We start from the raw sequence: 21,626 nt of genomic DNA, 5'->3' as shown, positions 1-21,626 counted from the left end.
AAGGGGAGTCTTATGCAAATGTCTAGACTTGATCCCCAGGGTACATTAATAATCAATCCCTAATTAGGAATATGTACTGTGAACACATGAACAAAACACATATACTATTTCCCTTATTAACAAACATTTATTGAATATGTAGCATGTATAAGATACTACGGATGATACAAAGAAATTATAAAAGGATCCCAGCCCTTCATAAACTTACAATCCAGTTAGAGTGATGGACCTTATATGTGAAAATATATGTGAAAAATATGTGTATATTGACATATACAAATGATGTCAATGCAATTACAAACACATGCCTTCTTTGTTATCCCCAGCTTTACAGATGAAGCAACTAAGGCCCGGGTGGACTCAAATTTGCTCAAGTCAAAGCAGTGTGGTAGGGAATGTAGAATTCTGTGCCCTTGATCTTGGTTCACCAGATTGGGCTCTTTTCTAGCTTGGCTCCTTTCTAAGAAGAGCACATGATCATACAAATGGACCAAATGAAAACTTCCCCCTAGTTTAGTCTTTCCAACCTTTCCTAGACTTCTACATGTAGGCAGATCCACCTAATAGCTTTAATTGAGTCCATGAAAAGCCAGCTTTAGGTGAAACAGTAAAACTGGAGCAGCTCTCCTGGGAAGTGGAGATTAGGAGCCAGAGACCGAAAACATAATTGGGGCAATTTTTATAAGGGAGTGTGCTTGTAATATCTTAACTTCAAAATGTACCTGTAGCAACATTGTTAATGGTGTGTTTTTTGGGGTGGGCATTAGTAATGTCACTGGCTTGGAATGATCATTCCTTCTATTTGCATTACCCCTCTATAAAGTGCTTTTCCATTATTAGAACATTCTCATGGGAGGTTTGAGGGGCGGGGTTATAGATTTGGGACTGGAAGGACCCTAGAAATCATCTAGTCCAGGACTTCTTAAACTTTTCCCACTCACGCCCCCTTCAGTGCTTCTTAAACTGTGGGTTGTGACCCCATATGGGGTAGTCCAACCCCTCATTCTACAGATGAGGAAGCAGGCCCTGAGAGGCTGTTATTTTCCCAAGCCCACACATAAGCCTGGCTTTGCTGGTATTAGGCCCAAGGACAGACGCAATTGGACCCAAATCCTTCGACGCCAAATATATGGTGTTTTCTGCTGTACCACACTTCTTCTTAGGTAGGTAGGCCACATACCATCATTATTATGCCCATTTGGCAGATACAAAACTGCGGTAAAGGGAGGTAACTTACAAATGACACATGAACTTGGTAGAAGCAGAGCTCATCCCTGGTTCTCCCGGCTTGCAGGTCTATGCTCTTTCCGCCAGGCTCCAACTGCTCAAAAGCAGTTCCTTTCTTGCTTTTGCCCATCCACCACCACTTTCACACAGTTCCTTTTGCCCACTCATCACCTCTTTCCACCTTTCACCAGATGGCTCATATTGAAAAATTCTCAGTCCTTCATTGAGTTAAGTCACTGCTATGTGGTTAGAGAAGTTAAAGTCTCCATCCTGGTTGGTGAGCTTCTGCTCGGTATTCAGTGCCTTTGCCTCATTTCCGTGCTCAACGTTGAGCTTCCCCTCTTCAGCCATTGCTGGCACATTGATATAGTCATCAGAGTCTTCACTATCCATTTCTCCAGATGTCTCTTGGTTGTTTCCATCCTGTTCTAATGGCTCAATATTCTCATAATCCCAGAAGTCAAGTGAGTTCTCTCTTGGCTCTTCACATTGACCATCAAAAGGGACACTGGGAGTCCAACCCAGCATGCCTCCTATATTTGTTGATGTCAACCCTTCCCCTGCATGTGGCTTTTTCCTATTAGGCTCAGCCCATAGGACATTGTCATAAGCCCGAAAGTCTTGAAAGGTCATCCAGTGTTGTCTGTCCTGATCCTCCTCCTTATCTGCTGCTGGCACATTTACGTAGTCATTGGAGGACTGGGAAGAACCTTCTGCATCCCCTTGATAGTCACTGTCCTCAAGGCTAGAGTGTTCATCCCTAGAGCTGCTGTCTCTTTCTACACTGGGTTTACTCTCCTCAGATGTTTGAGGGTCCTGGAGAGTCACAGACAAGATGTTCATTGCGCCTGGATTACTGGAAACTTCTTTGGCACTGGGCACATTGACATAATCCTGTGAATCCTCTGAAGAGGTGCTCATGCTTTCTATGGATGCCCCAACATTGACATAGTCTACTGCATGGATGAGGTTCCCATGGACCTGGGATATAGCAGTGTTGTCATAGATGCCAATTTCATATCCAACAGCAGGGACACTGGCTCTGCATGACTGGAGGACATGAACTCTTGGTGAGAACTGTAAGGAAGCAGAGAAATGATTTAAATGTACCAGAAAGGAGTATGGAACATTAACATAGTTTTTCTTTTCTTTTTCCTTCTCATGTTCTGATGTGTTACAGCTTTTGGTTTTTTCCTTCATGGTGCTATTTCTAAGACCTTCTGTAGCCTTAAAAATGGCTATGTCCTGGGCCAAGGATCCAGAAAAGGTTTATTGTTTTCTAGTCTGTTTCATGGATATGTAATGAACATATAGGATATAGGGTAGAGGTGATTCCTATTCATTTATGTGTTGGACTTGATGAGCTCTGGGGTCCTTCTCATCCAATCCCAAGTTTCTGTGATTATTATATTGTGATACTGTATGGAGACATACAGTTCTTTAAAAAAAATATATATATCTATACATACATACATACATACATACATATACACACACACATATATATAGTTAAATATATAGTTCTTTAATGTTTGAAAGTTACTATATAAATATTATTTTATAAAATTAATAAAGGTAAACTGAGGCACAAGATTCTGAGCTTAATCCCTTGATAGTGACATGTGTAAATGTTAACTAAGTGGGTCAGACTGGCAACCTCAGTGAAGTCGGCAACCCCAATGAGAAGAAGGGGACCCTCCTTATTGACATACAACAAGTAGGCATGGGGAAAAGGTGATAGGTTGTAGAGCTGGAGCAGGAACATTACGATTGGCTATACTAAGAAAGGCAGGCTGGCATTCCTGGGAGGCTAATCACTGCCCCTCTCTATCAATTAAGAAATGTTAATTGTTTGATGAAATGCATCCTTTCCAATTTTTGCTAGGGAATCAAAATGACCACACTTTCTGTCTTCTTGGAACAGCTTAAAAACTCCCCTAATTGCACAGGGACAGGCAAAGACAGCCAACATATCTTTTGGGGATGTTACCAAGTTAATCTGTGGAGCTTAAAGATAACAAATATGTTCTGGAAGTATTCCAGGAGCTACAGTTATGAGAGATGATAATGTTTCTTTTAATTATAACTTTAAACTAACTCAGAGGGAAAGCAAAATTCCTGAGCTCAACTCAAGGACTAGAAAGGCAACTTTAGGAATCATAGTATTAATACTAGTATTACATACTAGTAATATAATACTAGTAATAAATTAATTTAATTTTCTTCAGAGGTTACATACTGGACATAAAAGCACAAAAGCCAAGAATTCGTTGTTACTGGGGAAAATTATATATGTGTGTATGAATGTGTATATATATTTTGTGTATATACTATGTGTGTGTGATAAATATACGTGTATATGTGCGTGTGTGGGCATGTAGGCCAAGAATACGGAGGGGTGTGTGTGTGTATGTGTGTGTGTGTGTTTGTGTTTGTGCATGCATGCCTGGGTCTTACCACATGCTCAGAGTCAGGATTGTTTGAATTTCTGGGAATGAGACTCTCCGTGCTGAAAATACGAATGTTTCTTGAGTGACGCCGACCTTAAAGACATGGAGAAGCAAGAATCAGAGAACAAGCCTGAGAAGAGAGGTTGATACCAGCTTAGATGAGATGTTTCTCCAATTTATGTTCTGGGAGGGGGGTGTATGAAACAAATACAGATAACAACAACAACAACAACAAAACAGCTAGCATTTATGTAGTTTAGCAGCTAGGTGGCCCACTGGATAGAATGCCTACCATGGAATCATGAAGACCTGAGTTCAAATCCAGGCTCAGACACTTACTAGCTGTGTGACCCAGGGCAAGTCATTTAACTTTGTTTGCCTCAGTTTCCTCATCTGTAAAATGAGCTGGAGAAGGAAATGGCAAACCACTCCTGTATCTTTGGCAAGGAAACTCCAAATGGGTCACAAAGAGTTGGACACAGCTGAAGTAACTGAACAACAACAACATTTGTGCAGCTCTTTAATGTTTGAAAATTACTTTATAAATATTATTTTATTCTTACAACAACCTTAGGAGGTAGGTGCTATTATTATCCTCATTTTATAGTTGAAGAAACTGAGGCTAACGGATGACTAAAATTATTTTACCAGAACCTCATACCTAGTAAATATCTTAGGCTGGATTTGAACTCAGGTCTTCCTGACTCCAGGTCCAATCTTTTGACCACTGCCCCCTAACCCTAACCTAACATGATAAATTATTAAGGGTTAAGAAAGGAATAATAATGAAGAACTTACGTGAGGTCTGAGGGGAAGGCTTGCTATCGATTGAGGAAATCAGAGAGAAGCCCATTAAGTTGGGCAGCTCTTCTTTCTAGGTTCTTTCTCTTGGCAATTTCATTAGTTCCCATGAGCCCAATTTTCATCTTTGTGCAGACAACTCCCAAATCTATTTGTCTCACCTTCATCTTTCTCCTGACCTCAAGTCCCACATCTCCGACTATTGGCTTGATAGCTTTATATGGATATCCCATAGGTGTCTCAAATTCAACATATCCAAAATGAACACACTTTCTTTCTTACTAAACTATTTTTCTTCTAATTTTACTATTTCTGGTAAGGCCTCCTTCCTCCATCATTCTCTAGTAAACTAGGTTTGCAGCATGGGGATTGTTCTCAATTTTTCACTCTCACTCACCACACTCCACTTTCCAGGTTCAGTCAATTGTGAAGGCTTATCAATTCTACTTCAGCTCTCTTTAACCTGAACCTTTTTCTCTATCCACACTACTACCACCCAATTTCAAGTCTCAGAGGCCAGACTATTTCAATAGCCTCCTAATTGTTCTCCCTGTATCCAGTTTGTTCCTCCCTTCTATGAAGTTTCTAAATTGGTAAATATTTTTTTTGAGATTGATTCCCTTTTATCTCCCAGGTTAAAAGTGCAGTGTCCACTCATGTCCTTGATCCCAATACCAAGTAGAATAAAACTTTTTACCTGCTCAATTTTCCTGACCAGTGCTGGTTAACCTCTCCTTAGACACAGTGGTGGCCCTCCATTCCCAGGCACTCACCATATTAGTCCCATATCCAGTGTGGATATACAACAGACTTTAACCCTACTACAACTCAGAATTCCCAATCTCAAGTGACCTACTACCAGCATTAGCCTCCCTGGCAGCAGAAACTTCAGGTGAACCCTAGCATGCCTGGCCCAGGTTAGTATTCCTAAAATGCAGATATGACCATCTCACTTCCCTGCTCGAGACACTTCAGTGACTACCCATTGCACTTAGGATAAAATACAAACTCTTCTGTATGGTAACTAAAGTCCTTTGTAATCTGGCTTTGGACTATTTTGCCAGGCTTATTACACATTACTGCCCCTTGTGCACTCTATGTTTCAGCCAAACTGACCTACTGGGTTTTCCCCATACTTATCCTTCCATCTGTTATTCCCAGGCAAGGCTGAACCTGGTGCCTGGCATGCTCTCCCTATGCATTTCTGCCTTGGAACCCTGGCTCCATTCAAGGCTTTGCTCAAGTTCTATCTTCTTCAAGAGATGTTCCTGTTTCCCCCAGTTATTAGTTCTCTCTGCCCCCAACAATCACTGTGTATTTTTTCTTATAGCCTATATTTACTTATCTGTGAACATATTGTGTCTCCCCAATAGAATATTAGCACCCTGAAGGCAGGGACACTTTTGCAATTGCCCCTCTAGTGCCTAGCACTGTGCAAGAAACATAGTAGGTGCTTAATAAATGCTTGTTGATTGATTGACCAAAGGAATGAGTGATATAACCAGACTTCTGTATAAGAAAGATTACTCTGGTAGCTAACCTGATACGCTTGTGACCAGAGGGTTAGAACTGAAGTTTTGTTTGTTGCTTCCCACTCCCCATCCTGAGTTAAGCTAGAAGATGATGACCAGTGACTGGGTAAAGCTAAGTCATGTGCATTTTCATAGTTTATCTTCTTCTGTCTCCTTAATTCTGGGGGTACTTCCCCTTTCTCACCCTGTTTGGATTTTCCCACTTTTCCCAGACAACCTTTCTGTAGCTCTCTAGGGCCAACTCATTGGAATTACATCTTGAGATTCATTGGTCTCATTCTTTTTGTAGCATTCCAGAGTAACAATAAAAGCAGAAAGATCTCTGGACTAGGAGTCAGAAGAGTTGTTTCTGAATCTTGGCTCTGCCACTTACTAGCTGTGTGATCCTGGACAAATCACTTAACCTCTCTTGGCCTATTTTCACAATATACAAATTGAGGAAATTGGAATAAATGATTTGAAAGGTCCCTTTCAGATCTAAATTTGTGCTCCTTTGAAAGCTTAAAGAGATGCCAGTTCATTTTTCTGTGGACCCAGGAACATGAGAGGAGAACCTACCAGGCCTTGCTTGGCTTTGGGGCAGAAAACCATAGATGTTCTTTGCGCGTTCTCTGGATTGAGACAGTGTCACCAAGGGAACAACAGTGACCCGGAAGTAAGATACCCGTTCTATAAGGCAATAGGATGAGAGAGATGTCAGTAGCATCTGGGCTGTTGGGTTAGATGGGGCCTTGTCTCTTGGGCTCTCCTCTTGGGCAAGGATTCTACATGGGAGATTGTCTTGCTCTTACCAGAAGACTAGTCATTTTCCACATTAGGTCAATACCATAGAACTAAGTAGAGACAGTAAGAGGTCTTGAGGAGGAGAAGGCATCCAAGAATAGTGGGTTTGATTCATTTTTTCATATTAAGTGAACAACACAAAAATACAAGCAAACCTGCACTCAAATCATCACTGACAATTTTGAAATCAATTAAATTTAAATTTAATTAATTAATTAAATTAAAATTAAAATTCTTTTGAGAGGACTAAAGCTCTACCTCTTGGGTGGGATTTGTAGTGTCACCACTAGCAATTTTTGCTAGCCCAGATGAGTGGCATGAAACCTAACCTCAATTCAGTTGGGAGTTTCTCGGTGTGGTAGAGATGTCAGGATATCCTAGGGCTTCTACTGGGGAAGCCACTGCCAGGGCTGGGGGAGGGGAGGAACTTACCTTGGTTAAGGCAGTGATGGTTATATTAAAGAGTCAGGGGAAAGAAATTGCCATCCGGTAGCTTCCTATTTTAATTAATCATTCTTGCTAACTGTGTGCCACTCAGTTGTTTCTGTGTTACTGAGTACTGTTAATGTGACCTTTAAATTTCCTCTTGTAGAGACAAAGTCCTAGTCACCTTGTCCTAGTTCCAGCTCTGGGAGTATGTGAGAACTGAATAGGACTTTATGCAATTAGTCTGCCTTTCCAAATGGAGCTGGGGTGGGAAGTTAAATAGCTTAAAGGTGGACTTTAAATAACAAGGATAACTTTCATACATGATCTAAAGACACACATGACTCACGTTTTTTCCATTTATTCCAGAACCACAGAGTGAAGAGGAGAGCGGTGACGAAGAAGATGGCAAGCAAGCCCGCAGCCACAGAAGACAGGACACTGGGTTGGTCTTTAAATCTAGGAGAACCCACAATTAATTCAGGCTCCTTCTCCCCAGGCTGAGTGGGGCTTTGTGTATTTGCTTGGCATATCAGAGCACCCTAATCAGTGGATTCCACCCCTGACTATACATCTTCCTCCAGTCTAATGACCCATCTCATCTGTCATTCTCTGTCAGATCCTCTACTCCAGCCTGGGCTGCTGTGTTTGCTATCCACACTATATGTCTTGCTCACTTCTGCCTTTGTGGAACAACTTAGAGGTGACTGGAAGATACCTTAAAGATCATCTAGACATAAGGATGGAAAGACAGACAAGATACTTAATAATGTGTGCCAGGCACTATGCTAAGTGCCCGCGATACAAATATAAGCAAGCAAGGCAGCCCTTCCCCTCAAAGAGCTTACATTCTAACTGGAGAAGACAACAAATGAAGGGGAATTGGTAAGGGCATCTGGGTGTGGAGGTGGCCAAGAGCTGGTAGAGAAGCTGGGTTCTTGGAAAAATAAGGCAAAAACTCCACCGACTATCTGAGCTGGCAGACCTAGGGAATAGTCCAAGGTTGGGGTGGGAGAAAAGAAGAATGAAGCAGGATGGGGGTTGGGGGAAAGGGAGTAGAAGTGGCATGGCCTAAATCTCTCCTTTTATACAAGAGGAATGGGGCAGCTAGGTAGTACAGTGGATGGAGTGCCCACCCTCTAGTTAGGAGGAGAACCTGAGTTTAAATCTAGCCCCAGATACTAGCTGGGTGACACTGTTTGCCTCAGTTTCCTCATCTGTAAAATGAGCTGGAGAAGGAAATGGCAAATTACTCCAGCATTTTTGCCAAGAAAACTCCAAATGAGGTCCCAGAAAGTTAGACACAACTAAAAAGACTGAACAACAAATAGATGAGGAAAATAAGGCCAAGCTCAGTAAGGAACCCAATTCAAGAAAACACAGCTAGTTAATGACGGGGCTAAAAAATTAAAGAGTCAGATCTCTGGCCAAGAGTGTTTTCCAAAGTATTTTGATCTCTCTCTTTCCTCCTCCTCCAATGAGCCGTACAACCTTGCTCTCCTTTAAAACATTCTCAAGGCTCATCTCCTCCAAAAAAGGTTTCATTCATTTGTTTATTCAATAATAATTTAAGTACCTGCTATGCACAAAGGACTCCTCAGCAGGCAGGCATGAGAGATGCAAAAGTGAAACAAAACAAAAATCAAAGAATAGGCATTTATAAATTGCTTCCTATGTGCGAGGAACTGTGCTGTGCATCCTGGGCCATCTCCAGTTGTCCTGATCTATATCTGCCCACTGGTCCAGATGGCTCTGGAGGAGAAAGTGAGGCTGGTGACTTCGCACAGCCCTCCTTCACTTAAATCCAATTCACTTGCAAGTCAGGGCATCATCTGATATCATGATCCTCTTTGAGAAAGAAGGATAAACAACAACAAACAGCCTATGTGCAAGGCAGTGTGCTAAGTGCTAGAGATACAAAGAAAAAGCAAAGAGGGGAGGAGGACTAATACACATGTACAGATCAGAAAAATCAAAGTATAAAAAAAACTGTGCAAAGTAACGTTAAGAGGGAGACTCAGGGAATCAGAACAGGCCTCCTGCAGGAGGTGGGATCTGAGCAGCGAGCTTTGAAGGAAGCCTGTGAGCCTAAGGCAGGGCTGAGAAGGGAGTGCCTTCCATGTGTGAGCCAATGTCTGGGCAAAGGTGTAAAGGCAGGAAATGAGATTGCATGTATGGAGAACAGCTGGCAAGACAGTCTGAATGGAAAGTGTAGCTAGAACCAGATTATGAAGGGTTTTAACAGCCAGGCTGAGGATCTTATATTTTTACCCTAAAGGCAATAAGGAGCCTCTGAAGAAGTTTGAGTAGGGGGTGACATGGTCAGGTTTGTTTTGTTTTTGTTTTTGACTTATTTTTTAGGAATATTAATGTGTCAGCTATATATGGAGGGTGGACAGGAGAAGGGAAAGACGGCAAGCAGAGAAACTGATTCAGGGGATATTATAATAGTCCAAGTGAGAAATCTAAATTAGGTTACAGGACCTGTGAATGGAGAAGAGGGAACAAATGCAAAAGATGGCTTGAAGGTACCATTGACAAAACTTGGCAAATGATAAGTATGGGGTGGGGATGGGGAGAAGGTGAGGAAGGAGGAGGAGCCGAGGAAGAATCAAGAACATTTCCAAGATTAGGAACTGAGTGATTGGTAGGATGATGGTACGCTCAATAGAAATTTAGAAGTTTAAAGTGGGGAAGACAATGAGTTCCATCTTGGACATACTGAATTTGATGTTCTTATGGGACATCAGAGTGAGATGCCAAATAAGAAACTGGAAGTGTAGGAATTGGAATTCAGGACAGAGATTAGGTCTGGAGATCTCTCTGTCTCTGTCTGTCTCTCTGTCTCTGTCTCTGATTGTTATTCAGTCATTTCAGTTATCTGACTCTTTGTTGCCCTCATTTGGGATTTTCTTGGCAAAGACTCCAGTGGTTTGCCATTTCCATCTCTAGCTCATTTTACAACTGGGGCAAACAGGGTTAAGTGACTTGCCCAAAGTCACACAATTAGTAAGTGTCTGAGGCCAGATTTGAACTCAAGAAGATGAGTCTTTCTGACTTCAGGCCAGGCACTCCATACATTGCACCACCTAGTTCTCTCTCTCTCTCTCTCTCTCTCTCTCTCTCTCTCTGTCTAATATACATATATGTATATGTATGTGTTTATATATGTATGCATTCACACTTATATAGAGACTATATATTCACATATAAGCATACATACATACATATATATGTGTGTGTGTATATATATATATGCATATATAAATGTGACTCATCTGCATAGAGATGATAATTAAACCAATGAGAACTAACAAAATGGACAAGGAGGAGAGTATAGAGAGAAGAGAAAAGAGGTCCTAGGGCAGATAATAAATACAATACTTGCAAAGGCAAAAAATAAAACTCCTTGCCCTTATGGAGCTTAAAATAAATCCCAGCCATTTCTAGTCCCTTCATTCACTCTACTCCACCTCCCCTCTCCTCCTACACATACCACTTTAGCATTATCTACGTAGTTATAGATTCAGTTGTATGCTAGGTCTACTGGAATGCATATCATGCTAATGTATCTTATCATATATACATATGATCATCAATGTAGCAACATACATATATATATTATATATAATACAGTATCATATGTCTTATACAAGGAAGCCATTCCTACATCTTGGCAGATGGTCCATAGCAACAGTGTTTTGCTAATATGGTTACATTGAATTATTAAAACAAAACAAAACAAAAACCCCTCTTGAAATGTGTATCTTCCCCAGTTCTTGTTTCATACAGTAGTAGCTTTCAAGACAAGGATGCTGTTGTATTTAAGGAGTGATTTCACTTGCAACATGATTTCCTTATGAATCTCTGAAGTAGGTAGTACAAGTATTGTTATCCTTCATTTTCTATAAAAAAGAACAGTCTCAGGAAAGGTCAAGCAAGTTGCCCAAGGTCACACTGTTAATAAATGGCCAATCTGGGACAAGTTCAGGTTCTATCTGTCTCTAAGTACAGTGTGGCTTCTAGAAAACCATACTGCCTTACCTAAGCTAAAATATTCGACTTCCGGCAAAGTCTGGACTAGTAGATTTATTTTTTCCCCATTGAGGGAGCAGGAGATTGGGATCATCGATTATCAACATGTATCAAGTGCTTACTATGTCCTAAGTGATGCATAGACTAAGAGATGATAGCTCTAAAGTTGGGGGAGGGAAATGACTTGTCAAGCTAGGGAGACAAGTGGGAACAGGCCCAGAGCTGAGGTAGCGATAAAATTTGGCCATTCTAACTTTCCCACCCTCATTTGGGTTTGCTCCTCACTCCTCTTCTCTCATGAGTTCCCCCACCACAGGGGATGAGGGAACAAAGAAAGTCTCACCAGGGTTTCCATGGGCTTTTTGGCAGTCACAACTAAGCAGCAGCTGAGTGGGTTCACCAAAGGTGTCTAGAGGAGTGTACTCTGCGGAGGGACTGTGTCTCCTAAATCCTCTAGACACAACTGAGAAGTGGCTTATATTAGGTGTGATCCAAGGTCATGGCTAGAATTACCTCAGGCTGGTTTTGATGTTGAAACTTGGGTTGATCATCTCTCTGACTGAACAAAACCTGTAGGTAGCCATACTTCTCAGTCAGTGAGTGAGTTAGTCAATACTTATGAAGTACCTACTTTGTGCCAGGCACTGTGCTAAACACTGGGGATACAGAAAGAAGCAAAAGACAACCCTCGTCTTCAAGGTTAGTTTACAATCTGATGAGGGAAATGACAAGAAAACAAATACATATCAAACAAGGTATAATATAGGAAAATTAGGAAATAATTAAAATAAGGAAGGCCTCAGAATTAAGAGAGGTTGAAAAAGTCATCCTGGAGAAGGTAGGATTTTATTTGGGACTTGAAAGGATCCAGTGAAGCCAGTAGATGGAAATGAGGAGGGAGAGGATTCCAGGAACAGGAAGACAGCCAGGGAAAATGCTCAGAGCCAAGAGATTAAGTGTCTTCTTCAAGGAAAAGCCAGAAGGCCAGTGTCACTGGATTGAAGAGTGAAGGGCAGGGAGAAAGGTATAAGAAAACTGGAAAAGTGAGGGGGTTGAGGGCCATAAGTTTTAAAGGGCTTTGAATGCTGAATAGAACATTTTGCATTTGATTCAGGAGATAATATGGGGGTGACATGGTCAGGTCTTCACTTTAGGAAAATTACTTTGGTAACTGAATGGACGATGGATTGGAGTGAGAGACACTTGAAGTAGACAGACCCACTAGCAGGCTATTGTAATAGTCCAAACATAAGCTGATAAGGGCTTTCACCGTGGCTATATCAGAGGAGAAAAGGGGCCATATTCGAGAAAGATATTATAGAGGTAAAATCGACAAGCCTTGGCAACAGATTGGCTATGAGGCATCAGAGATAGTGAGAAGTTGAGCATAACACCTTGGTTGTAAACCTGAGAAACTGAAAGGATGGTGTTACCTTTAATAGTAATAGGGAAATTAACATGGGGTGGGGTGGGGAGGGATGTTTACAGGAAAGTTAATGAGTTCCGTTTTAGCCATGTTGAGCTTAAAGAGCCTACCAGAAATCTAGTTCAAGATGTCTGAAGAAAAACTTAAAATGTGAAACTGGGGGTCAGTAGAAAGGTTAGAGCAGGACAGAAAACTTTGAGAATCATCAGCATTGAGATGGTAATTAAAACAAGGTTGATGATGAGATCACTAAGTGAGAGGGAGAGGAGAAGAAGGCCTAGGTAGAAGCCTGTGGGTCACCTATGGGTAGAAGGTGTGACATGGATAAGGATCCAGTGAAGGAGACTGAGAAGGAGCAGTCTGATAGGTAGGAAGAGAACCAGGAGAGAGAGGTGTTCCAAAAACCTAGAGAAAAGAGCCGATCTGATCTAATTCAATCCAATGAATATTCCAACTCTCCTGCTTGACCAAGAATGAACCAAAGGAAATGACTGAAGCTGAAGTTAGTACTGAAAAGCATTGCTAGGGAAACTGTGTCATTAAGGGGGAGCTGGGTTTCAGTGAAGATGGAAGATGAAAGAAGTTGGAAGGAATGAGGAAGGAAAAGATTTAGGATAAAGGGAAGTTTATTGCCTATGGAACAGGCATTCCAGAGGGCACAGTGGAAAGGGTGGGTATGTTTGATTGGGCCTTTGGGGTGAGAGTGTTAAGGGGGATAAGAATAAGGAATTAGGAAGTGGGTGGTGAGGAATGGGGTTTGGATGATGGCCTATAACCTCTCTAAGCAAGAAGCTGCCCGGGGACATTCTTATGAGAAATGTGCTGCACCTTCTGAGGCACAGGAGAATGTAAGCTCCTTGAGAGCTTTTCTCTTTGTATCTCCAGTGCCTAACATAGTGCTGTACACATAGTAGATGCTTTAATTGCTTGTTGAATTGAATTAAATTGAGTTTAGCCCCCAGTATCCCCCAAACATAGATTAACTAGTTTCTGTCATCCAACTTCTTGGCTCCAAGCAGGACAGAATTTAAAATGCACCCCATAGTTGGTTTTTTTCTTCCCCTGGGAAAATCCCCCACTTAGGCTGCTGTCTAGTTTTTACAAAGATGCCCACAGTCCTTCCACTCTCCTCCTCTGACACAAACCACCGAACAGATAAAATTAAGTGTGTCTAGGTAGTTTTAGCGGCAACAGCAATGTCAAGAAGGGACCTTCCCAAAGGAAACCTTTATCCTCTATTTAAGCCAGTGGTGAGGAGAGCTCCATCCACTAGCTAGCCCATTAAAGCAAATCTTGAAATGAATACTCACCCACTGGGGCTACCAACAGTTTGTGGGAGCGTGGTGTATTCCATCATCTTCTGTTTGTTCCTGGTGGATGGAAGGTTGGATGTTTCCATTGCAGGTTAAATTGCTAAATGAACACCTAGGTTGGAGAAAATAGATCATCTTTTAGCTCTAGGTCCTCTCTCTCCCAAATCATCATAGTCTTCTCTGCTGTTGATTTCTAATAATGGGTAGCTAGCCAGCCCTCTTTAATACAGAAAACCTTTTGAGTTATTGATTCCCTAGAGCAAAAGTGAATTTGTCTGTTATTCATATCTAATTATGCTGAATCCAATCATCTTATTATCAGTTAATACCAAACTCCATTGCAATCCTGCTAGTATTTGGGGCTCATTCTTTCAAGTGCTCCCCCAATTCCTTTTTCTTTCCTTTTGGGATCCTCCAATTTGATTTTTTTTAAAAATTAAACTCACAGAATTAGAGGATCTAGAGGAACCTTACAGATCATCTAGTTTAACTCCTTCATTTGCAGACAGGTGAACTGAGACCCAGAGCAAAGAAGCAACTTGTCCAAAGCTTCAGCGTGATTTAGTGGAGAGGATGATGAACTTGGAATCAGGAAAACCTGGATTCACCCGTGGCACTTATTAGCATAGTGAGAGATACATCATTTACCTCTCTATGCCTCATTTCCTTTGTCCTTCTAGCTCTAAATCTTTCATGCTGAGTTGAAGAGCCAAAATTCAAACCTATGTCCTCTGCCTCCCAGTCCAGTTCACTTTCCACTGTAATATGCTGCCTCTCCCACAAAAAAATCTCCCTTTTTTCCATTCCTTTCTTCTCAGTGTTCCTGATCCTACCATCCTTTTCTCAACAAACTCCTTGGATGAACTCAGTTCTTGCCATATCTGTCCTGGGCTGGTTGGCCTCAGCTGCAAGAGCTAGGTGAATTCCTCCTATGTGCATCCACTCTATGCTGCAACCTGTGACCTGCCTCTGGATCCAGAAGTGGTTTAGGAGATATTTTGTGATCTTTCTTCCTTGTGGGTGGGCATGTGGGTGAGGAGTGTGGTATGTGAAGCACTGAGTGAGGGAGAAGGCCAAGTGATAGAAAGGAAGCCCTGCTAAGAAGTAGAGCCTCCTTATGCTGTTAGAAAGTAGCTGGCAGCTTTACTGGAATGGAAACAGAAAGTCAACCACAGGAAGCATCAGTTCCAATGTGCTGAGATAGCAAGGGGCACAGGAAGTGCTGATTGGTGTTTAACGTGACAGAAGAACAAATATTTTCAGTGCTTACTCTGTATTTAGCATTTATGTTCTATTTTGTAGTGTGTAATGGGTTTGTTTGGAAAAGGGAGAGGGGAATGAATCACTCTGGGCCCCTGGAATGTGAAGGTGCATTATATTTCCTGGATTTCAGAGACATGGTGAGATCTATTAACTCACAGTTGGACTTCTCTTTTCTCAGGAATTAAGAAGATGGCAGCCTCGAAAAGGTTGTTCTGTCTCTCTACTTTCCTCCATAAATAACTTTCTTTACATTTACATATCTCCCCTGGTAGGATGTAAGCCCCTCAAGGGCAGGGACTGTTTTATTTTTGTCTTTGTACCTCTGGCACAGGGCCTGATTCTGTGTTTCATAAATGCTTGTTGATGGATGCTTGCTAAAGGATAAAGGATTTCTCCTGCTCTTAACATCTTCCAAGGTGGTTAACACAGTTTTGCCCCTTGGATGTCATGCCCTACAAGCCTGAAAGTCAGGAAATATCTGCCAGTGTGTCTAATTTGAATAAAAACTCCCTTATCTGGCTAACTTTTTTTTTTTTGCAGGGGGGAAGGCAAGGTAATTGGGGTTAAGTGACTTGCCCAAGGTCACGCAGCTAGTAAGTGCATCAAGTGTCTGAGGCCAGATTTGAACTCAGGTCTTCCTGACTCCAGGGCCAGTGCTCTACTCACTGTACCACCTAGCTGCTCCAATTATCTGGCTAACCTTTACAGACATCTCCTCAAAGTAGTGACCCAAAGTCACTTGCCACATCTCTTGACTAACATAATCACTTTTGCCTCTGCCTCTTTCCTTGCTCTTTCTAAACCAACTTAAAACCTCCCTGCTCTGTCCCCTGTGTTCTCCCCCCAGCAGTCATTTTTATGTGCCAGCACACAGGCAGTGTGGTGTAGTGGATAGCAAGCTGGTCTTGAAGCCAGAAAGAGCTGGATCTAACATCCTGGCTGTGTGACCACTGAGCTCTCAGGCTCTAATTTGCAGAGAAATTGTTGCCTGTCATTGTTAGAGGGAGTTTTCTCATCAACGCAGTCCCCAGTATCACAGTCCTTAACTCTTATTTGACATCCTATTTCCTTAAAAGAGCACCCCTAGACTCTGAAGACCTCTAAGAAAAAGCTCTGAAAGCATCTTATATATTTGCTTATATCCACTTCACTCCATAATCCCTCCTTCCTTATTGTGAAAGGTCCTGGAGTAGAGGGGGGAGGTGGAGGTAGAAATTCTGGAAACTGGCAGTAAATTTCACCATCTTCAGGGAGAATGGGCATTTTGCTGCCTGGAGCAAGATCCTTAGGGTTTTTCTTCACCTATTCTCCAAGACTCCTTTCCCTTCCCAGAGAAATGAATGCAAACAGGACACAATGGTTCACTTACATCCTTCACTGTGGCCATTCAATTAAAGCATCCATTTATAAATTCAACCCTCAATTATTACATATCCTCTCTTCCATAGGGAGTTAATCTGTTGCCTGTTTTCAGTTCCATAAATCCCCTCTAACTCCCCCACTGAGCCATTTTGACAATGACACCCACGTTCTTGATTCTAGCCACCCCATCCGTTTTCTCACTCCCCATACAGCCATCTTACCCAGTAGGAAGCAGAAAAGGAAGGTGAGCTTTGAAACTGGTAGGAATTCCATTCACCCAACAGACCAGTTCTGGGTCATAACCTGTCCCTTGGTTGGCTTCTTCCTCTGACCTGTCTCTCATCTGGAGCTCTAGCACTTCATAAGGGAAAGCCCCCAAAGCACCCGAGTTGCTGAAGCAGGAGGGAGGAGACTCCTTCAGTACAGGCTTGAGCCCTGAGCCCATCGAGAGAGGGTACAATGAAGGAGAAGGGGACATGGGAGTAGGACTGGAAATAGAACACTGAAAGAACTTTCACTTTCACTGGACTGCATCTTCTTCACTTAAGAAGTATGGCTGTGGTGAGATTGCTTTTGAAGCCTCTCCTGGGGGCGTGGGGTGTGTGTCTTTGTGTGGGTGTGAAAGTTCCAGAGGCTTGTTCCTCCTACCACTTTGTCTCCTACCTTCTACTTGCCTGCTCCCTCCATTCTAATCTGACCAATGGTCACATTCTGTCTTCTGATTATTTTTCATCCTTAGGAACTCTCACAATACCCTTCCCTCCCACCCCAACTTGTGCACATATCCCACTATCTCTCGTGCGATCCTCAACTAGGTTGTAGGCATCACGTGGTATTCATCTTCTTATCTCCCAGGTCCCACTGTTTGCAGATAGCGGATAAGAGGGAGTAGGGCATCATAGATAGACTGCTGAATTTGGAGTCACAAAGACCTAGTTTGAATCCCCCATGTGACACTTCCTCACTGTGTGACTCTGAGCAAGTTATTTGACTTTTCTGAGTCTCAGTTTTTTCATCTGTAAAGTGGCGTTAAGATGACTTACCTCTCAAAATGGTTGCAAGGATCAGCTTAGGAAATGTAAGTCAAGTGCCTTGCAAACTTTAAATATATATATATATATATATATACACATATATGATAAATATAAACTATTAATAAATAAAAGTGCTACATAAATGTTAGCAATTAATAAATAGTTAGTTTCCATCCTCCCTCCTCTCCTTCCACACACTTCAAAACTGAAGTGTTATAACATCCCCAAAGCAGGGTGGACAGACGCTGAGATTCCAGCAGTCAGGCTACGATGACTCTCCTGTCTGGCCCCTCCTCTTCTTTCACATCCTCCTCCTCCAATACAGAAATATCCCATTTAACATCATTAACTGGCTCTACAAAAATTACATTTTTGGTAGGATGGTATTGTGAGAAGCACTTCAATCCAAAGGAACCATGTTGCAATTGGGTGATCAGTCAGCTAGCCTACATCCCCGGGGTTTTGCAACTTCATGGCAAGGATAGTTTGACTATAATGTATTAGCTACTTTATTACAAAAGGATGTTTATTGGGCCATCCCTTTATGGGTTATGCTTTCCTTTCCTCTCCCCGCCCCCACTCCCTATCCTTATCCAAATTTAGACTACTGTTAGTAGAAACAATAGTGTGAAAATTCTTATTCATAACAATGGGGTAAATCACTATTTTCTGGAAGGCAGGGGATTATTGAATATAATCATAGGCTGGAAAGGAGCTTTGAGATTACTAGTTTAACACACTTATTTTATTCACGAGGAAACAGGACCAGAGTCCTGACTCCAAATTCAGGACTTTTTCCATTGCACCATGTATATCACAAGATGCTCTTTGTTAGGCTATACGCTCACTCATCCTTCCTCTTCCTCTTCCTCCTCCTCCTCCTCCTCCTCCTCCTCCTCCTCCTCCTCCTCCTCCTCCTCCTCCTTTCCTCTTCTCTTCCCCCCACACTTATTTTCCCTCTATATACCTTAGTCAACTGGGATTTACAGGCTAGATTTCTTTCTTAAGGACCATGCTTTAAACTCAAATCACTCTGGATCTCACTGATTGGCCAACAGTAGGTCCCAGGTCAAACCCCACTTGGTTGTTGTTTGGGCTCTGACTGGTTCTGAGTGAATGTAAATAGGAATTGTTTCTGTTTTGGCCAGAAACCCTGAGCGTCTTCCCTTCCCAGTTTGATTTTTTTCTAGACTAAGTTAAAGAGGCCATTCTTTGCCTCATTTTTTTTAAACTAGCCTTAATCACTGAACGGGCATTGCTTCAGTCAAACTAAGACCTGCTAAAGACCTTCAAGTCTTCCATCAAGTCTGGGGTCTCTCCAGTGATCTTGATGGGTATCTGGCCATTGGACCCAGCTGGCTCTGGATAAGAAAGTGAGGCTGGTGACTTTGCACAGCCCCTCCTCATTTAAGTCCAATTCACTTGCATGTCATGGCATCACCTCCCTGATGTCATGGTCCTCTTTGAGAACGAAGGACAAACAACAACAACCTCAGTCAGTCCCCTCTTCTTCCCTCCAACAGGGGTAATGGGAATTAGGAGGTACCCCACTGATGAACCAGCTAAGTTCATTTATATGCAGCCACTTACAGATTCTGAGAGTGCTACCTTCTTCTCCAGTGAATATGAAAGGAAGAGTTCAGAGCCAAGAGACCTGGGCTCTAGTTCTGACAATTGCTGGCCATGTAACCTAGGTTGAGATCTTTAAACCCCTCTGGTCCCCAGCATCCTCATCTGTGAGGTGAAGATAATAACAATTCTCACATTGCTCAGTGCTTTAAGCCCTATAAAAATGTGAACAGTGGCTACTACTACCAGTACAGTTGGCCCTGAGTGCACACTGACAGCACCACCACAGCTGGCCCATACTCATGTGGGTGTTGAACTCACTCCAGCGTAAGAACCGTAGCTGAGCCATAAACTCCAATTACAGGAAGTTAAAGACTGCCTGGTTTACAGGGCTTTCTATACAGAGGGTGTTTAACACGCATTGATTTTACTGTGACTTCACCTTCTGACTCATTTTTTCCTTCCACTACTAAGTGCTAGGACTTTGTTTATTGGAGCTTCTTTCTGGTTTCTGAGAGTTGTTACCTTGCCTCTCTGAAACTGGAGAACTCAGGTTCAGGCAGGGAAGGAAAAGTCCTGGTCACCTGTATGCCCTGAAGCAAATAATTATTAATGGGCCTCACTTTCTTTGGCTATAAAATGTGTGGGTTAAAAGAGATGATTTGTAAGGGCTATTACAATTCCAGTCTCTATGTAAGATGTTTTAATGAAATAAAGAAATGGAGCATCGTCCAGACAAATGATTTATTTAGCATGGCATGCAGTTTGCAGAAACTAATTGGGACCAAGGCTTTCTGAAGCAAAGGAGACACACACACACACACACACACACACACACACACACACACACAATGGGGTAATGGGACCTGGACTTGCTTTAAAAGCAACCCAGTACCTGAATTTCCCGTACATTTCAGTAGCCCAGAACCCCCTCCAGATCCTTTCACTGTTCTTTTTGTATATAACCATCAGTCTCACCCCCATTAAGTTGCAGGTTCACCCTCTATTGGCTTTACAATAAAACTTGTCATTTGACTGGAAGCAAGTTTGAGCGCGTTAATTCATTCCAGGCAGATGCTGCCCTGTACCCTGACATTTTGGGGTTCCTAGCAACCCCAAAAACCCAAAAACCATATCACACACACAAGGGACTGAGACTTCTGGTTTCTTATTGGTGGAGGGTATCGGGGAGACACCAAGATGAGAGGGAGAGGGGGTAGTTTTGTGACATTCCTTAAGTAGGTGACCTTTGGGAGGGGAGTAATCTTGTGACTTCTCCAAAATCAGGTGACTTTCAAGCAACTGAAACTTAGTTTCACAAAATGGTGAAGAAGGGCAAAATGGAGTCACTAATGCTTTTTTTTTTTAATGTAGTAAAGGAAAGTACTTGGTAAACCTTCAAGTACCATTTAAATGGGCTACTCTTTTTATCACCATCATCATCCTTGACTAGTCAGTCAGTAAATACTTATTGAGCACTTACTATGTTTTAGACACTGTGTTAGGTACTGGATTACCCAAAGCTTTGCTTGTGAGAATTCTTTTCCTCACCCTGCTCTCTGAAAACAACATGGAGTTCTGCTTTTAGGTGTTTTGCTGCTAAAGATCACACGAAAACATATATGGTATAAAAGTAGCAAAAAGTACAACATGACAAAGTTCAGAAAGATCTTTGTGGTCAGACCTCTAAGTCGCAGAATTGTAGATCCTCTTCCTAAGGTCTGTTATAGTTTCAAATCCTATGATTTGGTTTGGCAAAGCTATTCTTAGCTCAGCCCTTCTTGAGTTTGCATCTTTAACCCTTAGTTCCAACCCTAGGATTTCCAGGACCGTAGGAAGGACTTCCTTTTTGTCCTCCTCCAGACCCCTCCCCTCCAGATGAATTCTTCTCCTAGGCTTCTAGGGGGAGTAAAAATCTCTTAGTCATTTCTTTCACACTAAGGCACTGTGAGTCATGGTTATCCTTGTTTCATGGTTGAGAATACCCTTTGTCCTCTGGCCTCTAAAAATGTCTTCCCCCTGGGTTTCAATACTGGCAAATACTTCCTTTGACTTCTGGAGGTCTCAAAGATCTCCTGGAAGCACCTTCTTCCTTTCTCTCTCTCTCCCTCTCCCTCTCCTTCTCCCTCTTTTTCTGTCTCTCCTTCTCCCTCTCTCTCCCTCTTTCCCTCCTCCTTCTTTCTCTCCCTCTCCCTCTTTTTCTGTCTCTCCTTCTCCCTCTCTCTCCCTCTTTCCCTCCTCCTTCTTTCTCTCCCTCTCCCTCCCCTCTCTCCTCCCCTTCTCTTTCTTTCTTTGTATGTATATGTGTAACTATAAACACACATGCACACAGACAAGTTTCTTCTCAGTGTATTGGAGAGTGGGATTAGAACACTTTTCATGGACTCTACATGGGGATGAGATCG

General features: G+C 42.2%; 1 protein-coding gene across 1 annotated transcript; it reads right to left on the bottom strand.

The window, feature by feature from the left end:
• Nucleotides 1-136: 136 nt before the first annotated feature.
• Nucleotides 137-16,905, bottom strand: LAX1 (lymphocyte transmembrane adaptor 1). The gene is made up of 6 exons (XM_036757064.1): nt 16,840-16,905; nt 13,991-14,105; nt 7,569-7,678; nt 6,569-6,679; nt 3,685-3,770; nt 137-2,304 (listed from the first exon to the last, which is right to left on the bottom strand). The coding sequence occupies exons 2-6, from the start codon at nt 14,077-14,079 to the stop codon at nt 1,456-1,458; spliced, it is 1,245 nt and encodes a 414-aa protein (XP_036612959.1). The 5' UTR covers nt 14,080-14,105; nt 16,840-16,905; the 3' UTR covers nt 137-1,455.
• Between the last annotated feature and the right edge of the window lie 4,721 nt (nt 16,906-21,626).

This window comes from Trichosurus vulpecula, chromosome 4 (genome assembly GCF_011100635.1).
Source record: "Trichosurus vulpecula isolate mTriVul1 chromosome 4, mTriVul1.pri, whole genome shotgun sequence".
NCBI classification, from domain to species: Eukaryota; Metazoa; Chordata; class Mammalia; order Diprotodontia; family Phalangeridae; genus Trichosurus; species Trichosurus vulpecula.
Note: the sequence above shows the minus strand (reverse complement) of the source record. Positions and strands in the feature narration are given on the sequence as shown.